This window comes from Bombus impatiens, unplaced genomic scaffold, assembly GCF_000188095.3.
Source record: "Bombus impatiens unplaced genomic scaffold, BIMP_2.2 scf_0543, whole genome shotgun sequence".
Lineage (NCBI taxonomy): Eukaryota > Metazoa > Arthropoda > Insecta > Hymenoptera > Apidae > Bombus > Bombus impatiens.
Genome location: NT_176962.1, coordinates 159,919 through 183,083, shown reverse-complemented (window position 1 = coordinate 183,083; position 23,165 = coordinate 159,919). Strand labels below are relative to the sequence as shown.

Here is a 23,165-nt window from a genome sequence, read left to right as displayed (position 1 = left end):
GACGACGTCGCTACCACTACCAGCGCCGTCGCCACCACCAACGTCGAGTCGTGATGCCGCCCGACAAAAATAGACGCGTCGTCGCGACGCAACAGATATCATTCGGCCTCCACTAACTCACACGCGATATTTCCTGACGTTTCTATTTATCATTTTGCTGTCTATTTAAAAAAAACTTTGGTTTTCTTTTTATGTTCCTTTTTTCTAATGATCGTAGGAGATTTTTATTTTTCTTGTGAATTAGATTATTTTTGAAGATTTAATCAACCCTCGCCTATTCTATTTTACTCTTCACTTAAAAATTCTTGCTGTTCACAATTTTCAAGGTTGAGCAATGTTTAACATTTTTGTAAACAGTCATCTATTACATAGCAAATTAATTTGTTATGTATAATAGAGCGAATAATTATATTAATTACGTTACATTTTAAAAACTGCTAAGCTTTCTTTACGAAACCAAAGTAAATTTCGTAAAATCTAACACGTTTAATCTCCGACAAATAACCGAATCAAGCAAACTGAAGGAAAGAGACAAAAAGGAAAAATTATATCCACTGACCTGAATCTGATGTCCGGGGTTGTTAATGTGTAGCTGCTGTGCCTGGTTAATTTGTAAAGTGGATGTGCCAGGTCCTGAGGGAGGTCTAGGAGGTGTGGAGCTACTGAAGGGTCCTTGGGATCCGGTTTGATTGGGTCCGCCGCCTTGGGAGCCTCTTGGTGGAAGCGGATACCCAGGGCTGCCGTGATTCGGCATTGATCCTGGGCTACCGTATGGCGAATACTGCTGCTTATACCCTCCGCTTGGTCCAAGCATGGTCGGTTTGCCACCGGTGGCAGGCTGCGGTCTCTTCATGTCAGCGAGGCCCGTGGCGAATTGAGTTTGCGAGCTGACAAACATGTCATTCGTCTGTTGACTCTGGAATCCGGACGTACCGTTGTTCTTGTGATACGATCCAGTGCCCGAGGTCGCTTGAGATTGTCCACCGGGTGGACCAGCGCTGCCAGGGCTGCCCAGATAGTCGGACGTGCCACCAAATTGAGGAAATTCCGCGTAAGGTGAACGAGCGGTTGGTCCTCTGGCAGCGGCTGCGGCTGCGGCTCCAGGATTAAATCCACCAAGACCCAACTGTTGACTTTTGTGTTGATGCTGCTCAGCCATTTGCTTCAGCGTCTGAGCGGCGGGGCTCATCTCGGACTTGAAGTCCAGACCGGAATAAGGTAGCCTGGCTGGAGAATATTGGGCAGAGCCAAGACCACCAGGACTCGAATTAGCTGGCACGTTGGCATTACCATTATTCGTACTTGTACCGTTGTTTACATTATTGCTGTTCACGTTCCCGTGTTGCTGGTGTATCGAGTCCTTGTCATCCTCGATCTTGATCTGTCCGTTGTTCGTCCCGATACTGTTATTATTATTGTTGTTATTTGCTGCCGCGGCAGCAGCCGCNGGCAGCAGCCGCAGCTACCACCGCGTTGTTCGCCAATGCCTCCACCGGGATCTTCTCCTCGAAATCAAAGTCTTTCATGAACTCGGGATGTAAGTCGGAAATCTCCGAGATGAGATCCTTGAACGCATCCGAGGTGATGATTTCATCGCCCGTGTCGTCGCCCATGAAGTCGGAAAAGCCAGGGAACCCGGCGCCGTTCGCTGCCGCGTCTTTCTCCAGCGCGGCTGCGCATTGTTCTAAATCGACAAACTCGTTGTCCGGCTCCTGTTTGCATTCGACCAGGTTACCGATATCCACGCAACCGATTCCACCGGGAGCTGGTGCTCCGGTACCAGCGTTCCCAGTGCCTGGTCCGCCTCCAGCCCCGTTTCCAGTCTGAGGCCTAGACGTCGCGGATGCTGGCGTATCCGGACCTGATTTCGGCGATGACGACGCGTTCAGAAGATCACTCTTCACCGACGCGTTCGTCAACGCCTTCACAGTCACGTTCGTAGAGATCTGTTGAGCCTGGGAGTTAGCCGCAGACGTAGTGAATTCTAATTGTTGCACAATTTCGACGGAGAATTTGGTCAGTCCCTCATTTCCACCACCACCGCCGCCACCTCCACCGCCGCCATGCGTCGGACCCGTGGAGTTCGCGCCATTCCCAGCCGGATGCTGGCCGTGGCCATGATGGGGACCGCCACCACCACCGCCACCGGGTCCCTGTTGATGTTGATGCTGTGCCTGCGTGCATTGCAGCTTCACGGGGGGCTCGCCGAAGCCACCGTCTCCGCTACCACCACCGGCTGGCTCCAACTCCTCGGCCGTCCTCTTCACGAATTTTTGCTGCTGAAACGAGAAAGAGAAAACGTCGATTAGTTTGGTTACGGCGGTTAGTCGAGAGTAAAGTGCGGTAATGTTTCTCAGTACTGACAGCGGAACTCATGGTTGAGTAAATGCATTTGAACTTATTGCTATTTTAACATATTTTCATATTACATTAACAGATACATTCAGCAAAAGAAATATTTTATGTGGTTCCATGAAATGACAGTGTCATAATTTAAAGAAAGAGGAAAGATGAAAAGAACCTTCTAATATAACGGTCAAAGAAGGCTGTAAAAGAAGACATTCCAATCCATTCCTAGCAAAGAAATGACTCGAAGCAATCAAGACCTGCCATCACACGAAGAAAACCCGCGAAGATTTATCAGCTGTCACTTCGCCTGTCGAAGTCATCAAGTATCGACTTTGTTTCACGGCACTCTACTACCTTTAAAATGTTCGTCCCACTTATTAGGATTGTTAATAAATTCTATCATCGATTTCTTTATTTTCTAACTGCATTGATAGAAATTTTAATTTTTTAATTTTAGCTTCGAATATCAACGCAGGAAAATTGATTTCTCGACAGTGTCACTAAATTCTTCGATCTAAATTATTGTGCTGACCACCCACGTAGATAAGATGTAAGAAAATCACGCTAATCGAGAGAAAGGAGCGCGAGGAAGCCCAACAACTTTTAAATCCCCGTAGTGGTTCGCGTTCCCCATTAGAAGCAGCCAACTGGTCGAACGAAGAAACAATGGAAAAAGGGAAAAGAAAAAGATGGTAGGGAGAAGCTGGCAGAGGCGTTCTGCTCGTAGGTCAAGGCAAAACGCGCGACGAGTGCTCTAAACTCGCCAGTTTTTCTTCGATCCCGACTCACTGGTAACCGGTACCGCAGGATATTTAACTCGCCGATGCCTGGATGCCTCGTTCTGCTCACCCGTTTCTTTCGCAATTAACCCGGCAATTTCTCACTGTACCTGTCGATACTGCTAACGCTTTTTCCCATTTCGTCTTTGTACGAGATGCCGCAGTCCACGTTTCGATACAACGCGTTGACCAGTCTGTTTTATCGCCCGTGGATGTTGGTGTGAGCCAACTTACAATTAGAGTATAGATTTTGATACACGAAACGCGATTTGATTCGTGACACGTGAGTCTATGCGTCTTGGTATGGTTGGCAATCGCTGGCTTTCATTCGAGTATCTTACTCATTAATAAATTTCCTAATCCTTTTTTGCATCCGCTTACTCTTCTAATTAACTAAACGATAAATATATTTTTCTATGAAACTGATGTCTATTATACTTAAATAACTAAGTGAACAATAAATATATTTTTCTATGAGACTGATGTCTATTATATTTAAATAACTGACTGAACAATAAATGTATTTCTCTGTAAAACCGGTCTGAAATTCTCGTAATTCTTCTTCCTTTTTATGCGACACGCACGTCACGATCCCTCTATATCATGGATTTTCGGTAGATTAAAGAGTGCTTCGCGTATTATGAAAAAATTCACCAATAATCGTAGACAATTTAAAAAAAAAAAAGCATTCATCCACAGAATCGTTTCGCGATATCGCGAATCAAACAAAGGTTCGTGCTCGAACGCGTAAAGGGTTGATGTTCGTGTATAGTCATGAGAATATCCTAATCCAGGAGGCAGTTGCCGTTGCGCGCTGATACGAAGAAAAAAAGACTGGGAAAAGTTTTTCCAGGGTGCGGCCGAACTAATACATACACACGTGCATGTATAAGCTAGCAGACAACCGGGCCACACACGGTAGTATACATTTGTCATGATTTGAACCGGGATAACCTGCGCCTCGTTCTAAAATCGATAATACGTATTACCCTCTAATAGGGGTCGCTCGTCCTACGTACGTTTCCGCGAATATCCCTCTGCGTTTTCCTCTTTTAGATGGCTTGAGCTTGAACGAATCCACATCTTCAGCAGATGCAACGACATATTTCGTTGAATCCGCATTTAATTGTGATGGAAGAAAAAATAATGTTTTTTTTAGGGAAGAGTAGGATTATTTGAGATTTTACTTGTATCATTATTGTCTTGTTGATATTATTAATATTGCGTACAGGGTTTTATCTGATGTTGAAGTAATAAGATTTTCATACTTTCAGCCTGAGTGTTTCAGTAGAAAATTCTGCGACTTTCCAAATACGAGTGTTGGTTGATTATATTAGGTTGCTTGAAAAATTTGTTCGATTTACATTTCGATCCAATATACATTTATTGAATTATATAGGTGCCATTTTGTTCCACAAGCTTTCTTCATCTTTCATGCAACTTGAATATTCCATCCTTCCAGAAACTCTCAGGCTTCTCGGCGAAAAACTTTTCAATATGATTCTTTATGTCGACCAACTTCCTTCAAAATCGCAACGAGCATACCGAACGATCCAATATTTCGATTTGTCGGTAATTACTAACGTATTTGTTTATAGTCTTGTTTGCTTAAGAACGATTCTTGTATTAAAAGATCTCAAAAATATCAAACATCGAACTCCCAAGAGATGGCAACAAAATAAAATACAATACGCTATATCTTCACGTTATTCCATAAAAAAAGCTTCTAATTACCGATGCATCGACTTTTACGAATTACTTTGATAAGATTCATACATTGTTATCATAGATTAACCAAAGTGCCCGTATACTTACGAGCGATACTGTACATGCTTTCCAAAAACACCGAAGCCAACAAGGAGCGAAAGAAGACTAAAAATGAAAGCTGTATCTAAAAATCATCGCCGAGTTCATTAGGTAAATACAGAGACCGTAACGCGAAATACAAGGTAAAAGGAATATCGACACGGGTCGGCCTGTTATCTGACGAGGGCCGTGCACTTTTCGCCCCTCGAAATTGCTCCGGTGAAGGCGGCACACCGGCGAAAACTGCTCCCAAGGATCCCGTCTCTCGCGTCTATTACAGGGCCACCATCGTGCACACAATCCAGCCCCAGCTTTCTCGTTTTCCCTGGGCGAAAAATACGGGCGTTCCGGTTCCGCTAGGCGACGGAAATGTCTGCATTACCGTGCGCTTTCTCCGCAATTTCCTCGCGGCTCACCAGAGACGTTTGGGACCACACCGTCTTGCGTCGGCCAGAGACCGCGTTACGCCGAGATTTATCGCGTTCGCTCGCGTCCCGCGATACGCTCGAACTCGCCTCCATGCGGAACCACCTTTCCGTTTGTCGAATTCTCTACCGTTTATCACGAGAATTCTCACTGCTTTCGCGAAGATGAATCGATTTCTTGATCGAAATCGCTCAATGGACGTTGGGAAATGCGGCGTTTGGCGAAAACTGTCGTGAAGATCTTTTTAGAATCTGTTGGAATAGAACGGACGCTTAGAATCGTTGTCTTTTATAATATTTGCTGTCTTATCTTTGGAGGAGTTTATATAATAGAAGCGCTTTGATTCTCGCCATTATCCGCGATTTTTCGTTCATATAATAGGAGTCTGTGTTCAGATAAATGGATTCAATTGCCAAGAGTTCGTTTAATCGGACAATAGCCAGAATTTTTTAAATAAATGGAATTCGCGCAAAAACAGTTCCAGTGTAATTAGTATCCTCGGTTGATGAATGTTTGAAATGCGTAATACACACTCGTTACAAATGATATTAATTCTTCTCTCTTCTTTAATAAATTATTGTATTCCAAGTTTCTTACAATCACCTCGCAATTCAGTGAAAGTAAACATATTGTACGAGAAATCTTTCTCGCCCGGTCCAATTGCTTCGTTATTCAGAATTTCATAACTTAGGTTATTTTCAAGTTCCTATTTCAACCTTTCCACGCTCACAAACCATTTGAGATACACAAAGAAAGTCGGTAAAAAACAGCGCCATAGATGGATTAGAAAAATTCAGAAGTCCGTTATCGGTCTCCTTATATTAGATGTAGCGTATACGTTCGGTCTGTAAGTTTCCAAGGCTGACTGGTACGGGAAATGGACTAGGAAGTTTCAACCGTCGTTTCGAACTTCGTAGAAAGCGATTCTTTAAGCCGTGTACAAAGAATTCGTAGAATCCGTGCACGGGGGCGATCGATCTTTCCGCGTCTGCCTCTTCCTCGGACTTCCACAACTGTTTCTAATTAATCGGTCGTTTTTAACGAGACGTCACTCGTTGATTCAACAAACTCGATAAATTTCATTGGAATATCTTGAATCTCCTCTAATTAATTTTTTCCTGAACATTTAGCAACGATGTGATTCACGCATTTTCCTACGATGTTATTAAAATTGAAAACGTTCTATTATTTCTGAAACAAAAGATACTTTTTAATATTTTATTACTATCTTATTTGAATTAATTTTTGGCTTGCCAAAACATTGGTCAAAATTTCAATCATTCTCTTTTATCTTCGTACTAAAATTTCTTCGTGCAACTACACCGAATTGTCTATGTTATTCGTGGAAAAACATAGAAGAATAAGAACGAGATTTCTAAGTCCAAGCCTTCTAAACATTGAATATTTCGAAAGAAAGTGCATTTTAATAACATTTGGTACATTACATCCAACGACCATGGTAAATTACTCAACGATGTAAGCAACTATAACTCCTTCAAAGGCGTAAACAACAATTGTCCGACGTACAACACGCAAAATTGCTCGCTTTCACGCATTCATCTGGCGAGAAGAACGTCTGTCAGAAACGTTGGAAACACCTTCTACGCACGTTTCAACGCGGTCAATACGTGAAAGTAAACGCGCGGCGCTGTAGGGTGCACCGATTTTCCTCGGGCACCGCGAGAAACACAATCGAGACTGTCGACAGCGATATCCCGCGAACGACGACGCAGTTATTAACGCGGACATAAATCTTCGCAGACTTTCATTCCCGTCGGTTCGGTTTCATCAACCTGTCTCTCCCAACGCATTCGCTCCTCTGTTTCTTCCTCTGTCACGCACCTTCGTTGCTTTACCCCTAAATGCCACCTCATACAGACGAATTTTTAAGTATTTTCAAGTATTCGTGGCAATAAAGTTGGAAATAAATCATGGAAATATAATATTTAACTTTCAATGGATATATCGTAAAACGTTACCGTAGAATCCTTGACAATTTCTTTCGTTACGAAAGTAAAATCGATCTGAAGCGAACCATTACGAAATTCAATACGATTCGTTATAATTCACTGCAACAAATATTTTTGCTGCTAACATTTAAATCCATTATACAATTTACTTACAGTATTATAGTTTCTCAATATAAATTTCGCTAAAGGAATAGTTAGGAAATATCCAATTGCAAAATGGCAATTGTTCCTGGGAATTAATCTCCCATGGGTGAATAAATTTTACCTCTTCGAATACGTCTCGTGCGAATTTTTATTTTACCACAGAATAGTGCTGAAAATTCTTAATTATTTATATGAAAAGATTCTTCGATTATCTAAATTTAATATACAATATCAATTGTAAAGTTAAACATAGATGAAGCTTATACATTAATATACATTATACATAGATTAAGCTTGTAACATATGGATTTTGGTCTTCGTTTCGTGATTTTTCACCACTGTATAAAGTAGTTCGTTCTTTATTACGCTCGAAGAGTTCATACGAGCGATTACTTCGGCGACTTAGAAATCGTGAATTAATAGTGAGTACTATACATGTACGTATAAACGGTTAACCGAGAACGCTCCGGCAACTGATTTAACCCCCGAAATCGGTTAACGGCTGCATCAACGAGTTTACCGAACTTGGATCCAACGTTATGCCACTTCAGCCAGAAGTAACAGTTCACCACTCGCTCATGTCCACGCATTGAACCATAATTATGTACTCCGAGTGGCATAAATGGTATTTTTCCAACGTATCGCCAAACTTGATAAAATAATAATTAATTTCTTACTCTTCTTGTGCCTGGTCTACTAAGCGCAGAGTATATCAAAGATTCGTGCGTTAGGCTGGTTTTTAGATAAAATTGTTTTGCGAAACAGTTTTGAGAATTGATGATTAATGAACAGTACCTGCTGAAACGAAAAAGCGATGGTACATGACGCTTCTATTAGGTTGCGCGAGGTCAGTCTCGTGCAACGCAGAGAATTAATTAACGCGGGGCGTTTAAGTAAGTATGAGTTTGAATAATGAGTATTTACTACTACAAAAAAGTATTAAAACGTTTACACTGAATCGATCATTTTTCTGCTAGCATAATAGATATATCTCGATTAAAATTTCATTTGTAACACAGTTTTATACAGGGTGGATGGTAACTGGTGGTACAAGCGGGAAGGGGGTGATTCTACGCGAAAAAAGAAGCCGAAAATATAGAATAAAAATGTTTTCTTTGAGGCTTTGTTTTCGAGAAAATCGACTTTGAATTTTCGCTCGGTACGCGTGCACTTTATCAAGTCTCGTTATAACGGATCTCACTGTAGATCGTTGTCTCGATGGAAAAATTAAAAAAAAAATATTTATTCTATATTTTCGGTTTCTTTTTTTGCGTAGAATCACCCCCTTTCCGCTTGTACAACCAGTTATCAACCACCCTGTATATATTTATCCATACTTAATGGAGACAAAACTTAAACCACTATACTTCGTTTCATCTTCCTCTTTCCAATCTAAATAAACTATATCAGTTCCATTATAAAACATTCCCTTACGCTTAGCTCATCTCCTATGGTTGATCATTCATAAAACGAAAAAAGGGGAGGAACAATCGTAGGAAACTTCACGAGCAAAGAGAATCGAAACATGACTCGGCACCAATCGCGCAAACGACCCTTATATTCCTGTTGCAAGGCAATCACGGGAAGTGAACTTACAAATAGTCTCATTTATCTTCGAATACTCGCGTCGACCTCGAGCCACGCGCAACTTCACGGTTTAGAGCGAGCATATTTTCTCCGGCGATATTTCCCAGCGACGACATATCAATAATAGAAACAACCGTTCGACAGCGTGAAATCGGGCAATCTGTTGAATCTCGACAATGTGTTCTGGCGATACACGAAAAGATAAGAAGCGTGTCAGTGAGTAACCTTGAGGCGTGCGAGCTCCCTTCCTGCGTGGGAGGATACACCGCATCTATTCAGCGTTACACGTTTCGTTAACGACGCTACTAGTTCTCCGCTAGTCAACTGTTAATGCACGACCTAAATATCAGACGAGCCATTCACTGTCCGTCATGAATAATCCGATCATAGTCGAAATACGAAGATTGTACGTGGGACGTAACGGGTTTCGTTAGAAAACGCACGCTGAAATATTTTATTCGAGCTTACTTTATTTTGACGATTTTTACAAAGAATCTGTGTTTCTTGAATAGTTTGATCGTTGTCGAGATACGGAGATATTAACTTCTGGATATAGAAAACGTGTGTTTAAATAGCTATCGTAATTAAAGTTACATGCTTATCCGTACGATAAATGGTACTTCAGATGACAAGTAACACGAGTAATAGGATAATAGTAATGGAAAATTAGTATAAACTGATAGTATTAAGACAGTATCGGAGCCTTATGTAGACTGGTATTGTCGTATATTAGCTTGTTTTCGGTGAAGAGCGTATCTGTGACTCGAGAGAGTGCGGTGAGCCCTTGTTACCTGTCATGACTGGGCGACTTCACGAGAAATCCAGTTTGTGTACGATATACTTCGTGTCGAAGGAGCAATTACTTTATAGAAAAAACGATCAAACGTGTTTTCTTGTTTAATGAAAAATTTCTCATTTTATCATTCAAGTAGAAAAATATTTAAACTTTGTCATAGTAATTGTAAGTTTTGAACTTTGAATAATTCTAACGATTCTGAATATATTAAAAAAAAAAAAAAAGCTGCTGCATTAGAATACTAAATTAGACGAAATTATGTATATTAATAGTGACCAGTGTACTTGATATCACAGACATGAATGAAGCATTCGGGTCTTCGTGTATAATGACCATCGTCATCGCTCACAATGGTAATGAAACTAAAAGTGGTTAAGTATACACTTTCCAGCCTTTATGAGGGCATACGTCCTTATGAAGATTACTCGTAATAAACATCGACAATAAAACATTCTTCTCCTAGAAAGTGTCGGTTATATCCAAAACGAAAGTTAGTCATTTCTAAAGCAAAAGAAAGCTTCCGTAGATGACTTTCTTTATGTAATCTACAAAAATCCAGCGAGGTCCAACAGTTGCTATATTAAGCCTTTTTATGATAGTATAAAGACATTCTATGTATTCTATGCTTTGTATTTTATTCATTAGTCTATTCCACGATTTAGTTCTATTATTTTTAAGCTGTGGCTATTTATGTAAATTCATATTTTTATAAATAGAATTAGGAGCTAAGTAGAAATTCGTTCTAACTATTAAATATTCTAGCGATCGCTGTACATTTATGTTCTCATTAAACTTGATGAAGAATACGAATAGACAGATACAACGAAAATCGTACATTTTATCTCCTATAATGGTCGTAATAGAAATCTTGCATCGACGATCCTCCATGCGAACTGATTTCGATATGCTAAGAATTGCGTGTAGATATTAAAATAATCCTCAGTTGAAAGAAGGGTTAAGAGAAAACAACACTTTACAGCCTTCAAATCGAAACGCGTTCGATGAAAATAGCTATCCCCGTTTACAATTCAAATTTCCTCCCATGATATTAACGTAACTCTTCTGTTTATTCACTAAACTTAACATTCCAGACGTTTATACATATTCAACTGGAAATTGCAAATTCCTGGCGAGACACGTAGGGATCGTAATCTTCTTAAGCGGCAAAGACGCATTTACGTTATCCTTTTTATCAGGATAATCTAATTTTTGCTAACAATCTATTCGATTCTCCACCTCGCATATGTCATCCGTATCCTTTTACCGATTTAAGACCTAATTAATCTAAATACGATTTATAATTTCTCAAATTATATCTTTTTTATATTTTTTAAACAATGCTCGTTCTATACGAAGGATATTCGATGGTGTGAAAAGTAAATGTAAAAATTACAAAATGTAATATTATTTTTCGATAATCCTTTTTCGTGATACATCGTATCGATCGAGATTCATCGAGATATTTTCCAAAATAAATAAATTAGCAAAGTAAAAATTGCTGGATTGCAGCGAAGTTATAGGTTAAAATTTACGAATGCAGCACATGGAAAGTGGCGAAATACTGGAATTTTGGTGGCAACGAAAGAGGTCGTCGCTTCGAAGGGTAAACAGTAAATAATAAACAAGCGTATGAAGTGCATCTCATGTGGTCGCACGTGTCGCGATGCCACACGCTATTTGCGGCCCGGGTATTTATAAGCCGTTCTAATTCGGTCGCAGATGTATAAATATCAATTTAGCGTGTGGTCGGTGTGCGCGATTACGTTACAATTAACCGTTAAAACGCTTTTAACCAAACCGATCGATTCTCCTGTTAATTCGTCCTCATCGACACTGGATCAAAATTGTTACTATTCTCTTTCTTTGCAAACAGTCTTCTTTTTTTATTTCTTTGGAACTGTTGCTGATTATCGAGATGAGCGGAAAAGTTTGAAACGTAGAAGTAATTGTCTTCCTGCTTTTGAATGGTTTAAAGCAATTAATCTAAGTGAAATCATTTGGAAATTAGACTTAATTCTCTTGAAATAAAATAAGGATAAGAAAAGAATCATAGCGATGAAATGAAGTAGCTGTCCCATGAACAGTGGAATTTTCAGGAAGCTGCGTAGAGTACGAGGTAGTGAACAGTAATGGGATATTCGTTGACGAACCGTGTTTAACAGATATAGATTTCCAATACGTAAGAAACTAACAGAAAATTTACAAATACATTCGTTATTCACACGGTGGATCGTGTTATTCAAATTCGACATGGCGTTGCATCATCCATCGATAAACAGTACGTAAATTCCAAACTTGAAAACATCCTGAAATAGTGGCAACTGCACAAATAACACGAATACCCAAACCGACAGAATATTTCGTGTATTTCAATCAATTTTTGTCAGCAAGGTGCAATGGAAATCAGATTTATCCACGATTTTTAATCCAATCCGTCAAAACTTCGATTCACAATACCGTCATTTAACAAAATACATTATTTACCGTGATTTTCAGAATCAGCCACGATTTACATTACAATAAATGTTGAATAACGATCAGAATAATTCATAAAACAAACACATCGGTCTTTAGTACCACAATTCTATGAAAGTTATGGAATCCTTAATGATATTTGTATCGGTGATGAATAGACAATTAAAACGACGATTAACGACACAAATATTCAGAATCACGGTTCCACGAAAAGCAACATAATTAATCATTATTGCGCTAATTAACGATGCAAACTCGATTAATTTTCGTAACCGCGAATTCGACGAAAATCGTCGATGATTTCTATCCTCGGTAGCGATCAACAAACATCGTTCACTCCCATTAGACTATTAGGCTAATAAATGATCGTTGATTGATCAAACAAATGCCATTCTCAGAACCGCCAGTATGTGAGATGATAATTATTATTGGAGTAGTCCAGTCCGATAATAATTAACAAAGAATTTTGCTGTGACTTTCTTCGTTTAGCCTAACTGAATACAGAGGATGCGATTAGGAAACAATTATTTATTTAAGTTTACACCAATCTCCGTTTTAGGCTCAAACTGGAAAGACTGTTATTGACAATAACTTTGAATATTTATAATAATAAATTATGTGTAATATTGAAAAGTTAAAAAATTCGTAATTCCAAGACCTATTTCAAAGCTGCTAGGTTTTAATAAAACTACCTATCTACCTACTAACCTTATAGTTCATTGATCCGTACATAAGTTAGTTTACGCTAGATATGTTACACTTCTTGCGTTTACTTGAATCTCTACATTGAAATTTCGTTACGAAACTAGTCACATCTATCGAACGAATCTCTTCAAAGGAAAAGATACCGAAATGTGAAAGTCCAAGAAATCAGGAATATTCTCGGTGACGTTCAATCTGATAATTAACAAAAGACCTTGTTATGCACGTTTCTCGGTTTAAACGCCAGTGAACAAGGATGAAGTGTACGACGGAGCATCTACTATCTATGTAAGTTTATTATCAGTGCCTAGTAATATCGTGTCAAGCCACGAGTGTACGACGGCGTGCTGTAATTGCGGTGGAAGCGATGCGGTTAATAGGGTGTGGCAGCCCCTGCTTCCGAAGTTATTACGCCCCTGTATTATTGATACAACTCCATTACGAAAGTCCTTGGAGAGTTCGCGTATAGGACACGTCGTGTCGAGGCTACTGTTTTCGAGACAATCGCCCTTTCCGCGATCTCAAAACTTTTCGATCACCTGTGAACATCTCGGGATACCATCGCCACTTCGAATCCTACGGTTTGCTCCTCTTCGAGTATTTTGTTTGGTTGTTTTGCAGAAACTTGAAATCACGTGTTCTATATTCTTCAAGTCAAATGTTGCGCGATATTATATATAGTTCTTAATACACAAGCTTTTTGGAAGCGAAATTGATCATCGCTTTTGGTTAATCTCTTAATTTCTTACGTTCAATTGTCAGGAAACAAATGACTTGCTTCCACATGTTAATTTAACTGAAATTTTTCAATCAAATGCATCGCGACGAATTTTAAAGTTTCGTAGAATCGTAGACTAATTTCAAGAAAAAAGGCCTTGACATTTTTTAGCAAGTTAGTAAAACTCGAAGAATAATAGAAGATCTGGTATTTATACAACAAACAAGTATATGCAATCTTCACGTAAGTCAAAATACCGTGTGTATGTAATATAACTTTTCAAAAGTTTTCATCGGGAATAACAAATTCCAAAACGTAACAGCACGATCACGATATTCGAAACTTTCGAGCGTCATCTTTTCTCTGTCACTGAGACTTCAACAGCTAATCCGCCATAAATCTACGCTTTCTACTTGCATCGCCTCGCCAGCATCGAGCGATCTCTTACCAGTGACTTTCGAAAAATCGACGTTCCTAGCATCGTCGCGATCGGAACGCCTATAGTCGAATATTTCGTGGACTTACGACGGGAGAAATCAACGCCCCTGTCCACATTCGGATCGGAAGCAGGCAACGAACCATAGCCGGCCGTTTTCCGCGGGGATGACGCGAAAAGGAAGGGCGCAGGTCTCGTCCAATTGGCAGAAACGCGTCTTTCGTTGCGAAACTGGGCCTCCAACTTTCCGACCCAATTTTTTCCACCCCTGAATTACCGACTCGGCCATAACCAAAGAAATTTCTCCGTTCGCGAGTAACAAAGTTGGGGGATGAAATTGTAAACTGAGCGAATACGACAAGTAGAATAAGGCAAGAGATGATTGTGTTCTATATAGGATATTTCCGTTATAAAGGGATTAATTTATATGGAAAAAAGATATATTAATAGGAGAATATAGATTTTATCATGCGAAGCTTTGCATAAACTATATCGAAGGACAATTAGCTATACGTGCAAGACTTATAAAAGTGGGAGAGTTTTCATTTTCATTAACTCGCACACTTTTAACCTAATTACTTTGGGACAAAAATACTTCCTTGTGCGGGATTAAGAACATTATACATCAATTAAGTCATAAAAGACACATAGTTTCATGTAAAAAAAAAGTTAGAATTAAACCTGAGTATCTTAATTTTCGAAGAAGCTTCATACACGCTGTGTTACTGGAAATCAATGATTTCAAATCTACGATTACGCTCATTATCAGCTACACGAAATACATTGAACAAGCAGACTCGTAATCTCCACTTGCACGTAATTTACACGAGCTGAAATTAATTTCCAAATATCGTATCCTAAACTATTGAACTGGGATAATCTCCAAATTGTATCCAACATCTAACCGAGTCTATAAAGATAAGAATGATAAGACATCAAATTCGGAGAAAAACTATAAAAACTAGAAAATTCACCGGTCATAAAATTTCTTTGCTTATGGTGACTTTACTGGTTCCTTCGAAAGTTGAATCGTTCCTTTTCAAGGCAAGGCAATGAATTTGAAAGAAGAGAGATCGAACAGAGAGGGAGCAGGGCTCGAACAGCGTTCACAAAGGCCAACGTACACGCAAATCCATATTTAGACTGGATATCGGTTCGGTTACTTTTAGACTAGTGGATGGTGCTCGGTGTAGGCGTACGCTTAATGCTTACCCATCGAAAATTCCGCTTGTTGGGTAGCGATGCTCATTGTGCCAGCGAACGATCGTTCGTTTCTCGCTAGTCTGGTCAATAAAAAGTTAAGGCGTTCCTTGGACAGGCACGAAAATTCGTGAATAAAAACCAACGAGGAAACAGTGTCATCGCGTCGACGATTTTCTTGTTTTCGCAACAATCAACGACTCGATTTAAGAATCTAACTCGAATTCCGATCTTTCGCGACTGAAACCTGTTTCATTCAAACGTGTTTGCAAATTTCATTCAGTATAGAAAATATATTTTGTATAAAAAACATGGAATATTTACGGCAATTCTATATAGAGGTTCGATTTTTGTTGATGATATTTCCACTATCTGATGGTAAATGTATGATTTACGAGTCCGTATGAAATGAAAAAGAAGCGAAGATTTTGTTATCGTACTAGAGTACTTTCTACCTAAATAAACTCTTGAAAATAAGGTGAAAATCATTCAAGAAACCAATTCCTACCTATATATATATATATATAGTCATAATTAACTTGTGACAAAATTCGCATGAAATTTAAAAAGAGAGCTTCACAAATTACAAGTTATCTAATTGGACGTAAAGCTGTAAGATTTTAAAAGAAAAGTCTATATAATTCGCGGCTTTTAACTTGTCCTTTCATTAATGCTATTAACTAATTAATCGTTATACCAGAGATCTTCATAGTTTCATACGCAATAAGAAATGTTTAACTCTTTTCCCTGGTGGATTTCGAGCACGGGATGGTTTTCGTGCAACTCCGTTTGATGATATCGCGCGTCAACTATTACGGCGCACGATAGATCCGCGTGTCACGATACAAAGCACAAGCCCGGCCGTAGACTTTCGTCGCTTGATATGCAGATTCCAGTAATTACAATAACAAATCGCGCGCAGGCAGGCATAATGGAATCACGTGATTGTAACGTGCGTAACCGGCACATACGCGATACGCGAACCAACCAGCGCAGCGCACCGATTCGCCACCTCTCTTTCTCTTTCTCTCTTCATCGTCCTCTTTCTCTGTTCCTTTCTGACTCTACTCATGTACCGAGGAGATTCTCGTAAATTTATATCATACAGAAGCTCGGTACCTTCTTGTGACTCTAAACAATTTTTTAACGTAGCGAATTATAATTATTTCTAGTCATATTGTGTAAAATATTTTGTTTTTATATTGTGACGTATTTAATATTTGATGAATGAGCTTGTTGTGAAATTTTATGTAACATGTAGAAGGGGTTGTAACAAGGATATATTTTTTGGTACATTTATGGGCAATTTAACAGTACTGGAATGTACAGAATAACAGTTAATATACAAATAGAATATAATAAGCTAATGTATAAATAAATATGTAAAATATACAACGTAAATGCAAGTAATAATACCGAACAGATGTAACAAATGCCCAATTGGATTCCATTCCCTTAACTTTATTCATAAAAGTATGAAATTGCATAAACATCCGCAATCTAATTATTGTTGACAGTAGAACTAGCAATCTGTAATGTGTTCTATCCTATTGAAATCTTATTTGAATAAGATTCGCCATTAATTTTATAAAATGTCCTGGAGAACGTATCGAATATTCTTTCCGAATATCCACTCGGATATTCTCCTGTTTTCTTCGTTTCCCCATTCTATATGGGGCTTCCGCCGAGAAGAATAGAACGCAAGAAGGTAAGTTGGTCCCCTATTTGTCAAGAGAAATTACACATTCGCGTTTACCTCTTTTTTTGGTCATCGATGCACAAGCGTCACCTTTGACTGGCCGTGAACGAGAAAGAACGGAGAGAATTATGCAATTTCGTTCTCAAAGTCGCCAACAATTGCTTATTTATCGTACTATTATTAGCCTTGATTCGTCCCTCGATCGTCGAATATGCAACTATTTCAATTCGATTCGCCGAACGTTTGAATATTTAAAAAGGCATAATTAGAAGATAATAGAAAAATAATGGGTGTCTGAAGCGTTTCTGGGAAGTCCGAGGGATTGGTGAATATTCACATGCGTGTACGTTAATGCTATGGGGCTCGAAGAGGGAAGCGAAGTTGAATTCATGGAAAAAAGTTTCCATATGTACGTTTCTTTTAGACGGTGTTATTAAAACCCTTTGCAACTGAAAGATTCTGCATTATTTAAAAAATCCTCCCTATATCTGTTTCACTATATTTTATGCTACATACCAAGTGCAACAAAATATCACCGAAGAATCGTGGAAATTCAACGTTCATCCCGCAGATCTATTCGCGATTAACGGGAAAAACCACAACTGCGATCGGTGTTGAAAAAAAAAAACTAACGAACGGGTGTTTATTCAGAGCGCAACGTCGACACTCGATAATACTCGCGCATTAATTTCACGTCGGCCAATCGCTATCGCGTAGTGTCCGGCGTGCAACACACTGATGCCTCTGTATAATTCACGATGATACTCGTGAAATTATTCACTATAAGCGTGGGAGATTCCATTTGCGGGACGGAGGTACACGCGACAACTTGCAACCCTTTACACGCTGAGTCGTTGATACATATTCTGCATGGGCGAGCGCGTGTGTTTGCGCGTGTGCGTACGCGAAAAACTTTCCTCGCTGCGTTTCTTCTCTCCGACGATATCGCGGTCATTGATTAACCCCACGCAACGGAATTACGCGTGTTTCTCCCTTCTTTTCGGGCAATATTAATTAACGATCGTACACACTATACACGTGATGTAATATTGTAATTCCAATTCTGTCATCTAAATTACCTGTAAATTGTTATTTCTTTGTTATCTCCCTCGAACTGCCGGATCAAATTAGCTTCCGACGTAGCTTTCATGTAAAAAATTAACAAAATATGTTTTATATAATGTATTTCATATAGCTTTTATTAATGATATTTTTTCACGTAAGTAATTGTTAAAATGGTATTTCTGCGTGAAATGCGTTAGAATTACAGTTTATTTACGGGCAATTAAAGTATGAATAATAACGTATAGAAAACGTTTCCATGATATTCGATACGTTTAATGAATGACGAAATTTGATGAAACATAAATACAGCGCAAAATATCAATCGACCCAGTCGCCTGGTAATTAAATATGAAAAGACCCTTATAAATCTCGACCAACGATTTTAACAGAAGATTTTAATGGAAGATTATGTTAATAATACCGATTGCTTTTTACGTCGATCTCCATCTAAAAGGATATTTGTGAGAATAGTAATCAGTTTGCACATATTTATGCACATAATGAATATTTAAAGCTTATAGAAATATACAGAATTGTACATAATGTAGGAAAACATTTTTACGATTTATTCCAGTAGTTCTGTTCATAAATATACGGATTTGCATAAAATTGTACAATTTAACGATCCAGATAAGAATCAGTGCACGTGCCTTCAGAATACAGAGCCTAATGTCTAGAGAGTCGAACAGATGTCTAGAATTTGCACATTTGTAACGCTGTCCTCATATTCGACAACTTTACGTACGTTGCTAATGATGCAACGCGTATGAGCATTTTGAGCTTTACGCTAATGTAATTAATTTCGCCAATTACTTCTGAAAAGTATTAACTCGAGCGAAGGACAAAAATTTTTTAATATTCGTGCTTTTTTTTATTATCATACAGATACATCTCACAGAGAGAGGGAAAGAAATTTTTAAGTCACGTGAGCTAAACGTGAGAAAACTGTAGGCGAAGTATATAGGCGACTATAGCCATAATATAAAGCTTAATAACAGAATCGCACGCTCGTGTGCGTTGCACCATTAATCATTAGAAATATTCAGTTAGCGAATCACACACATCGTCACTGCTACGAATTCTCAATGTTGCATTGCTCCATTACACCTATAACCATTACTTTGGTTTCGACTAATTACCGTACATAAATGAATTCTTGTAGATAGAATGCACGTGTATTGTTCATTGGATATAGCAGGTGCAATAGCGGAATCGCACAATTGTATTGTATGATGTATATGTGTATGCAAGAGATATGTATGTATAAACCTGTCGAATTGCACACTATCATTGACGCAAAATCTCAACGAAGTTGAATGACTCATTTGTAATTTGTCTTACTCGCAACGGAAGCGTTCTCCAATGATGAATTAACTCATCATTCTTAGTTAATACTAGAATTACTAGAATGAGTGAGGCAAAATGATCTCTTAGAATGTAATTTTTCACAGAAATCATTCAGGTCTGGGAACAGTGCATTTTTGGGGATATGAATTATTCGTTATAAAAGTTTCTCTCCTTGTATCATATATTTTTCCATGAATCTTTCATTTTGATCCTTTTGGTACAAGTTTTATATCTTAACTCTTTATACGTTAATCTATTTCCAGCGTTAAACCTTTTATCGAATGTGTTTAATCTGCTTGTTTTCAACAAAATAAACCTGTTTCATTTTTTTGGTTTCAGAAACCAATCAAACTAATTAAGACGTTAAAACTCCAAATTTTCTATACCAAAAACATATTTCTTGGTCACTGTACGTAAAAGGGTTAACGAACTACTCGAGGTATTTACACCGCTGATACGAAACGCTTTGAAACTTCACCGTATCGGTAGTATACACGGCGTGCAATGTAAAATTATATGCAAAATCATACGCGATTTTGCCGCTGAGACGTTTAGTGGATCCATGGTAATGGAATATTATGAGCGGCTGCCTTGACCTCGAGCACGCTGAGCGAGAAACAAAACGTGGAAAAAGGAAAATATACGATGCACGCGGCGCGCAATATATCGACTGGCTCTCGTATTACAATGCGTATGCAAATTTTGATATTAGGTAGCCGACGTCCCGTACACTTTACAACGTTCGCTGCGATGAAGCGTGAATACCGGAAAGTAAAGAACGACACCCGTAAAGAACTAACAGGCTGAAGAATTCCTAGGGTGAAAACTAAAGGTGACATCGCTCAAAGATGCTCGACTTAAAGAAATAAACGTGAAATGATGTCATGCCTTAAATATTGTGTAATAAAATACTACTATTCTTGGAATGCAGCTACCTAAACAATCAGATCCAAATTGTAGGATTTACTAGAAATTTCGATTATTTTGAACCAGGAAAACCAACTCATTTATTTCTACGACTCTTAAGAAATCACAACAGAACACGCGCGATTAATTTATGTATTATGCATTTCCTACGACGTAATAACAACGTTTGCAAAATTTCCATAAAGAATTATCAGAAAGACTTACACTTTCGAAATTGATAATAAAAAAAAGAACATTTATTTTTGTCAACTGCGGTTCCCCATTATTCCAAATAAAATTCAATTTTTCACATAAAAAGTTCGCGCACTCCTAACATCGTAACACGAACCTTACAAAATTTCCATAAAAATCATTCACGAAACTGACGATAACAAAAAAAAAGGAATAATCATTTATAGATCAACTTTACACATCTATGAAACTTAATTTCCAAACTAAAAAAGTTACCTCTTCCTAGCACTAATTAAATTACCAGAAAAACCATTACAAGCATTTTCCACAAAATGACAAAAAAATGCAATTCGTTAGTTGTAGGTCCCCGTAACCTAACAGAGAGGAACGCGTCGAGGAGGAAAGGCAGAGCAGAGAGAAAGCTTGCGGATCGATCGCGGGCCGGTGCAGCGGCGCTCGAGCTGCGGCAGGCTGGGCCGCTTTTCGCTGTGGCGATAAATTCTGACGAGAGAGCTCTCGTTCGCAAGCTCTCTCGTCGGAGAGAAGCAAGTGCTGCACCCGCTCTGCCTGGCTTTCCTCTGCAAAATATTTCAGTATCTTGGCACGACTCCCATCGGGGCGTCGAATTGATTATTGAACAAACAGCGTGATACCTGACTTACGTCCACGTCGTCGCCGCGACTGTTTCTCCCCCCTCGTGAAAAGGGAAGATGGTCTGCGCCTATATTGGCTAAGACCCCGTTGAGCGTTCAACGCAGATAGAGCTACAAGGAAGGAAGAGAATGTCCACCACGAAAATTTATAACTCTGGCCATGATAGAGTCTTCCAAGCTCCGACAAGCATGTAACTTGCGATTTACAGCTCGCCTTATTACGTGGATACGCGAGCTGGTTTTGCGGCTTCAGATGATATGACGCTTCTTGGTAGATATATTAGGTGTAAGATGGAGTAAAGTTCCATGAGAATGACGAGAATTTGGAATAAAGTTACATATTCCTTTGTATCAGTCTCCTTCTCCATTGTTTTTTCTGTTGATTAACGGTACAGCTATTACGTCTACCAAGTATCCACAAAGTTACCGATCTACCAAACTGTCCAGCCTTAATTAAGGTTTTCTAAATAGATTCTTTTACAAAACGAGGAAAAAGAAGACAGTTATATATAATCTAATGAACAGGATGTAAAAGGAAATTTAAAACGTGTCATCGCACTTTTATCCAGTTACCAAAAACTCGGGAAAGAAAAGATTCGAGAATACTCCGATGAAAACGATTTAACATCAGGAACGTTGCCAGCGACGAATAAATATTCATCAGAACTTGTGGATTACACACGCGTCGCGATTACTCCTACTTATCATTTATTCATCTATGTTATGAGAGACTGGCGTGCAGAGGACATTTAATTAAAAAAGATACCGCGTGAGCCGGCGGTGCGAATTTCTTCGCGCACGGACACACGAGAAACGGGGCTAATTTAACGCGCAACGCGGCTCAACCACGCTGTGCGCCCGCTCGAAAGGAACATTATTATTCCAGCTACCGAACTACGCTAATTCACTGGCAGCTAGGTCACCGTTCGAACCTCTCGCTACGCTGACTATCTTATCTCGTAACAGAGAGAATTTCATTCTGCGGCCCGTTATATTTAATTAGTCGTCCCCTGTCGATGAGGATCGTTGTTTTTATTCGATGGGGACAGTTTGTCGACGAGGAAACGGCCAGAAAAAGAAATTCGTCGGTGAGTTTCCCTAGAGTTTTCCACTAGAACTTAACACAACGCTCTTTTTCTGTTCTTACGATTATTTGATCCGATTAAACGTGACGTTGTACTGTGTCTTTCTAGATTACTTAATTAATTATAGTGTAATTTATATAATTTTCATTTAAAGATTAAGCCTTATATGGGTAGCTAAAATATAATGATTATTTGACAAATATATAAATAAATAGTATATAAATAATTCGATGCTTTAGATTGAACAATTGTATATAAATTTCAAATATAAAGAAAGTATACAAAGAATTATGATTCGAAGCAGCTTCATAATATTCTCACTAAAAAGTAAAAGTAGAAAAATAATCTAAAAAATACGGAAATGTTTTGCTCGCAACAGACTTAAGAATCTATTTATAATTATCTTGGTAATATTCTTTTTCGATCATTTCCAAATGCAATAAGCAATTCACCCTCAATATTACACGATTTATTAATTCTACTCGACGAAGACAATCTATCAATGAAAAAATGATGGAAAAAAGAGGAGTTCATCGTTGACTTTTCACAGGATTTTTAAGAAATATTGAACATGGGCGTTTTACTTTCGTTATTCATTTGATCCGGTTGAATGAGAAGTTACGCGACCTGTCCTTAATATTCCACCACATCTGACACTGTGAAATAGTATTATGGCAGGGAAAAACAACTTGCAGGAAGTTCGTCGAGGCAGAACTTCCGAGGTTGAAACGAAACTAAATACGAGGAGAGTAAGATGTCGAGGTTGCTTCGACGTGGTCTCCTCTGAGGGAACGAAAGGTCACTGCGAAAATTTATGCACCTGTATCCCT

At 38.8% G+C, this 23,165-nt stretch overlaps 1 protein-coding gene across 1 annotated transcript in view; it reads right to left on the bottom strand.

The window, feature by feature from the left end:
* Positions 1–23,165, bottom strand: part of LOC100740750 (neurogenic protein mastermind) — a gene marked incomplete at its 5' end in the record, with an annotated part of 247,459 nt that overhangs the window by 77,803 nt on the left and 146,491 nt on the right. The window contains 2 exon segments of the mRNA XM_024369169.2: positions 560–1,459; positions 1,461–2,279. Of these exon segments, the coding sequence (XP_024224937.2) occupies positions 560–1,459; positions 1,461–2,279 (1,719 nt within the window).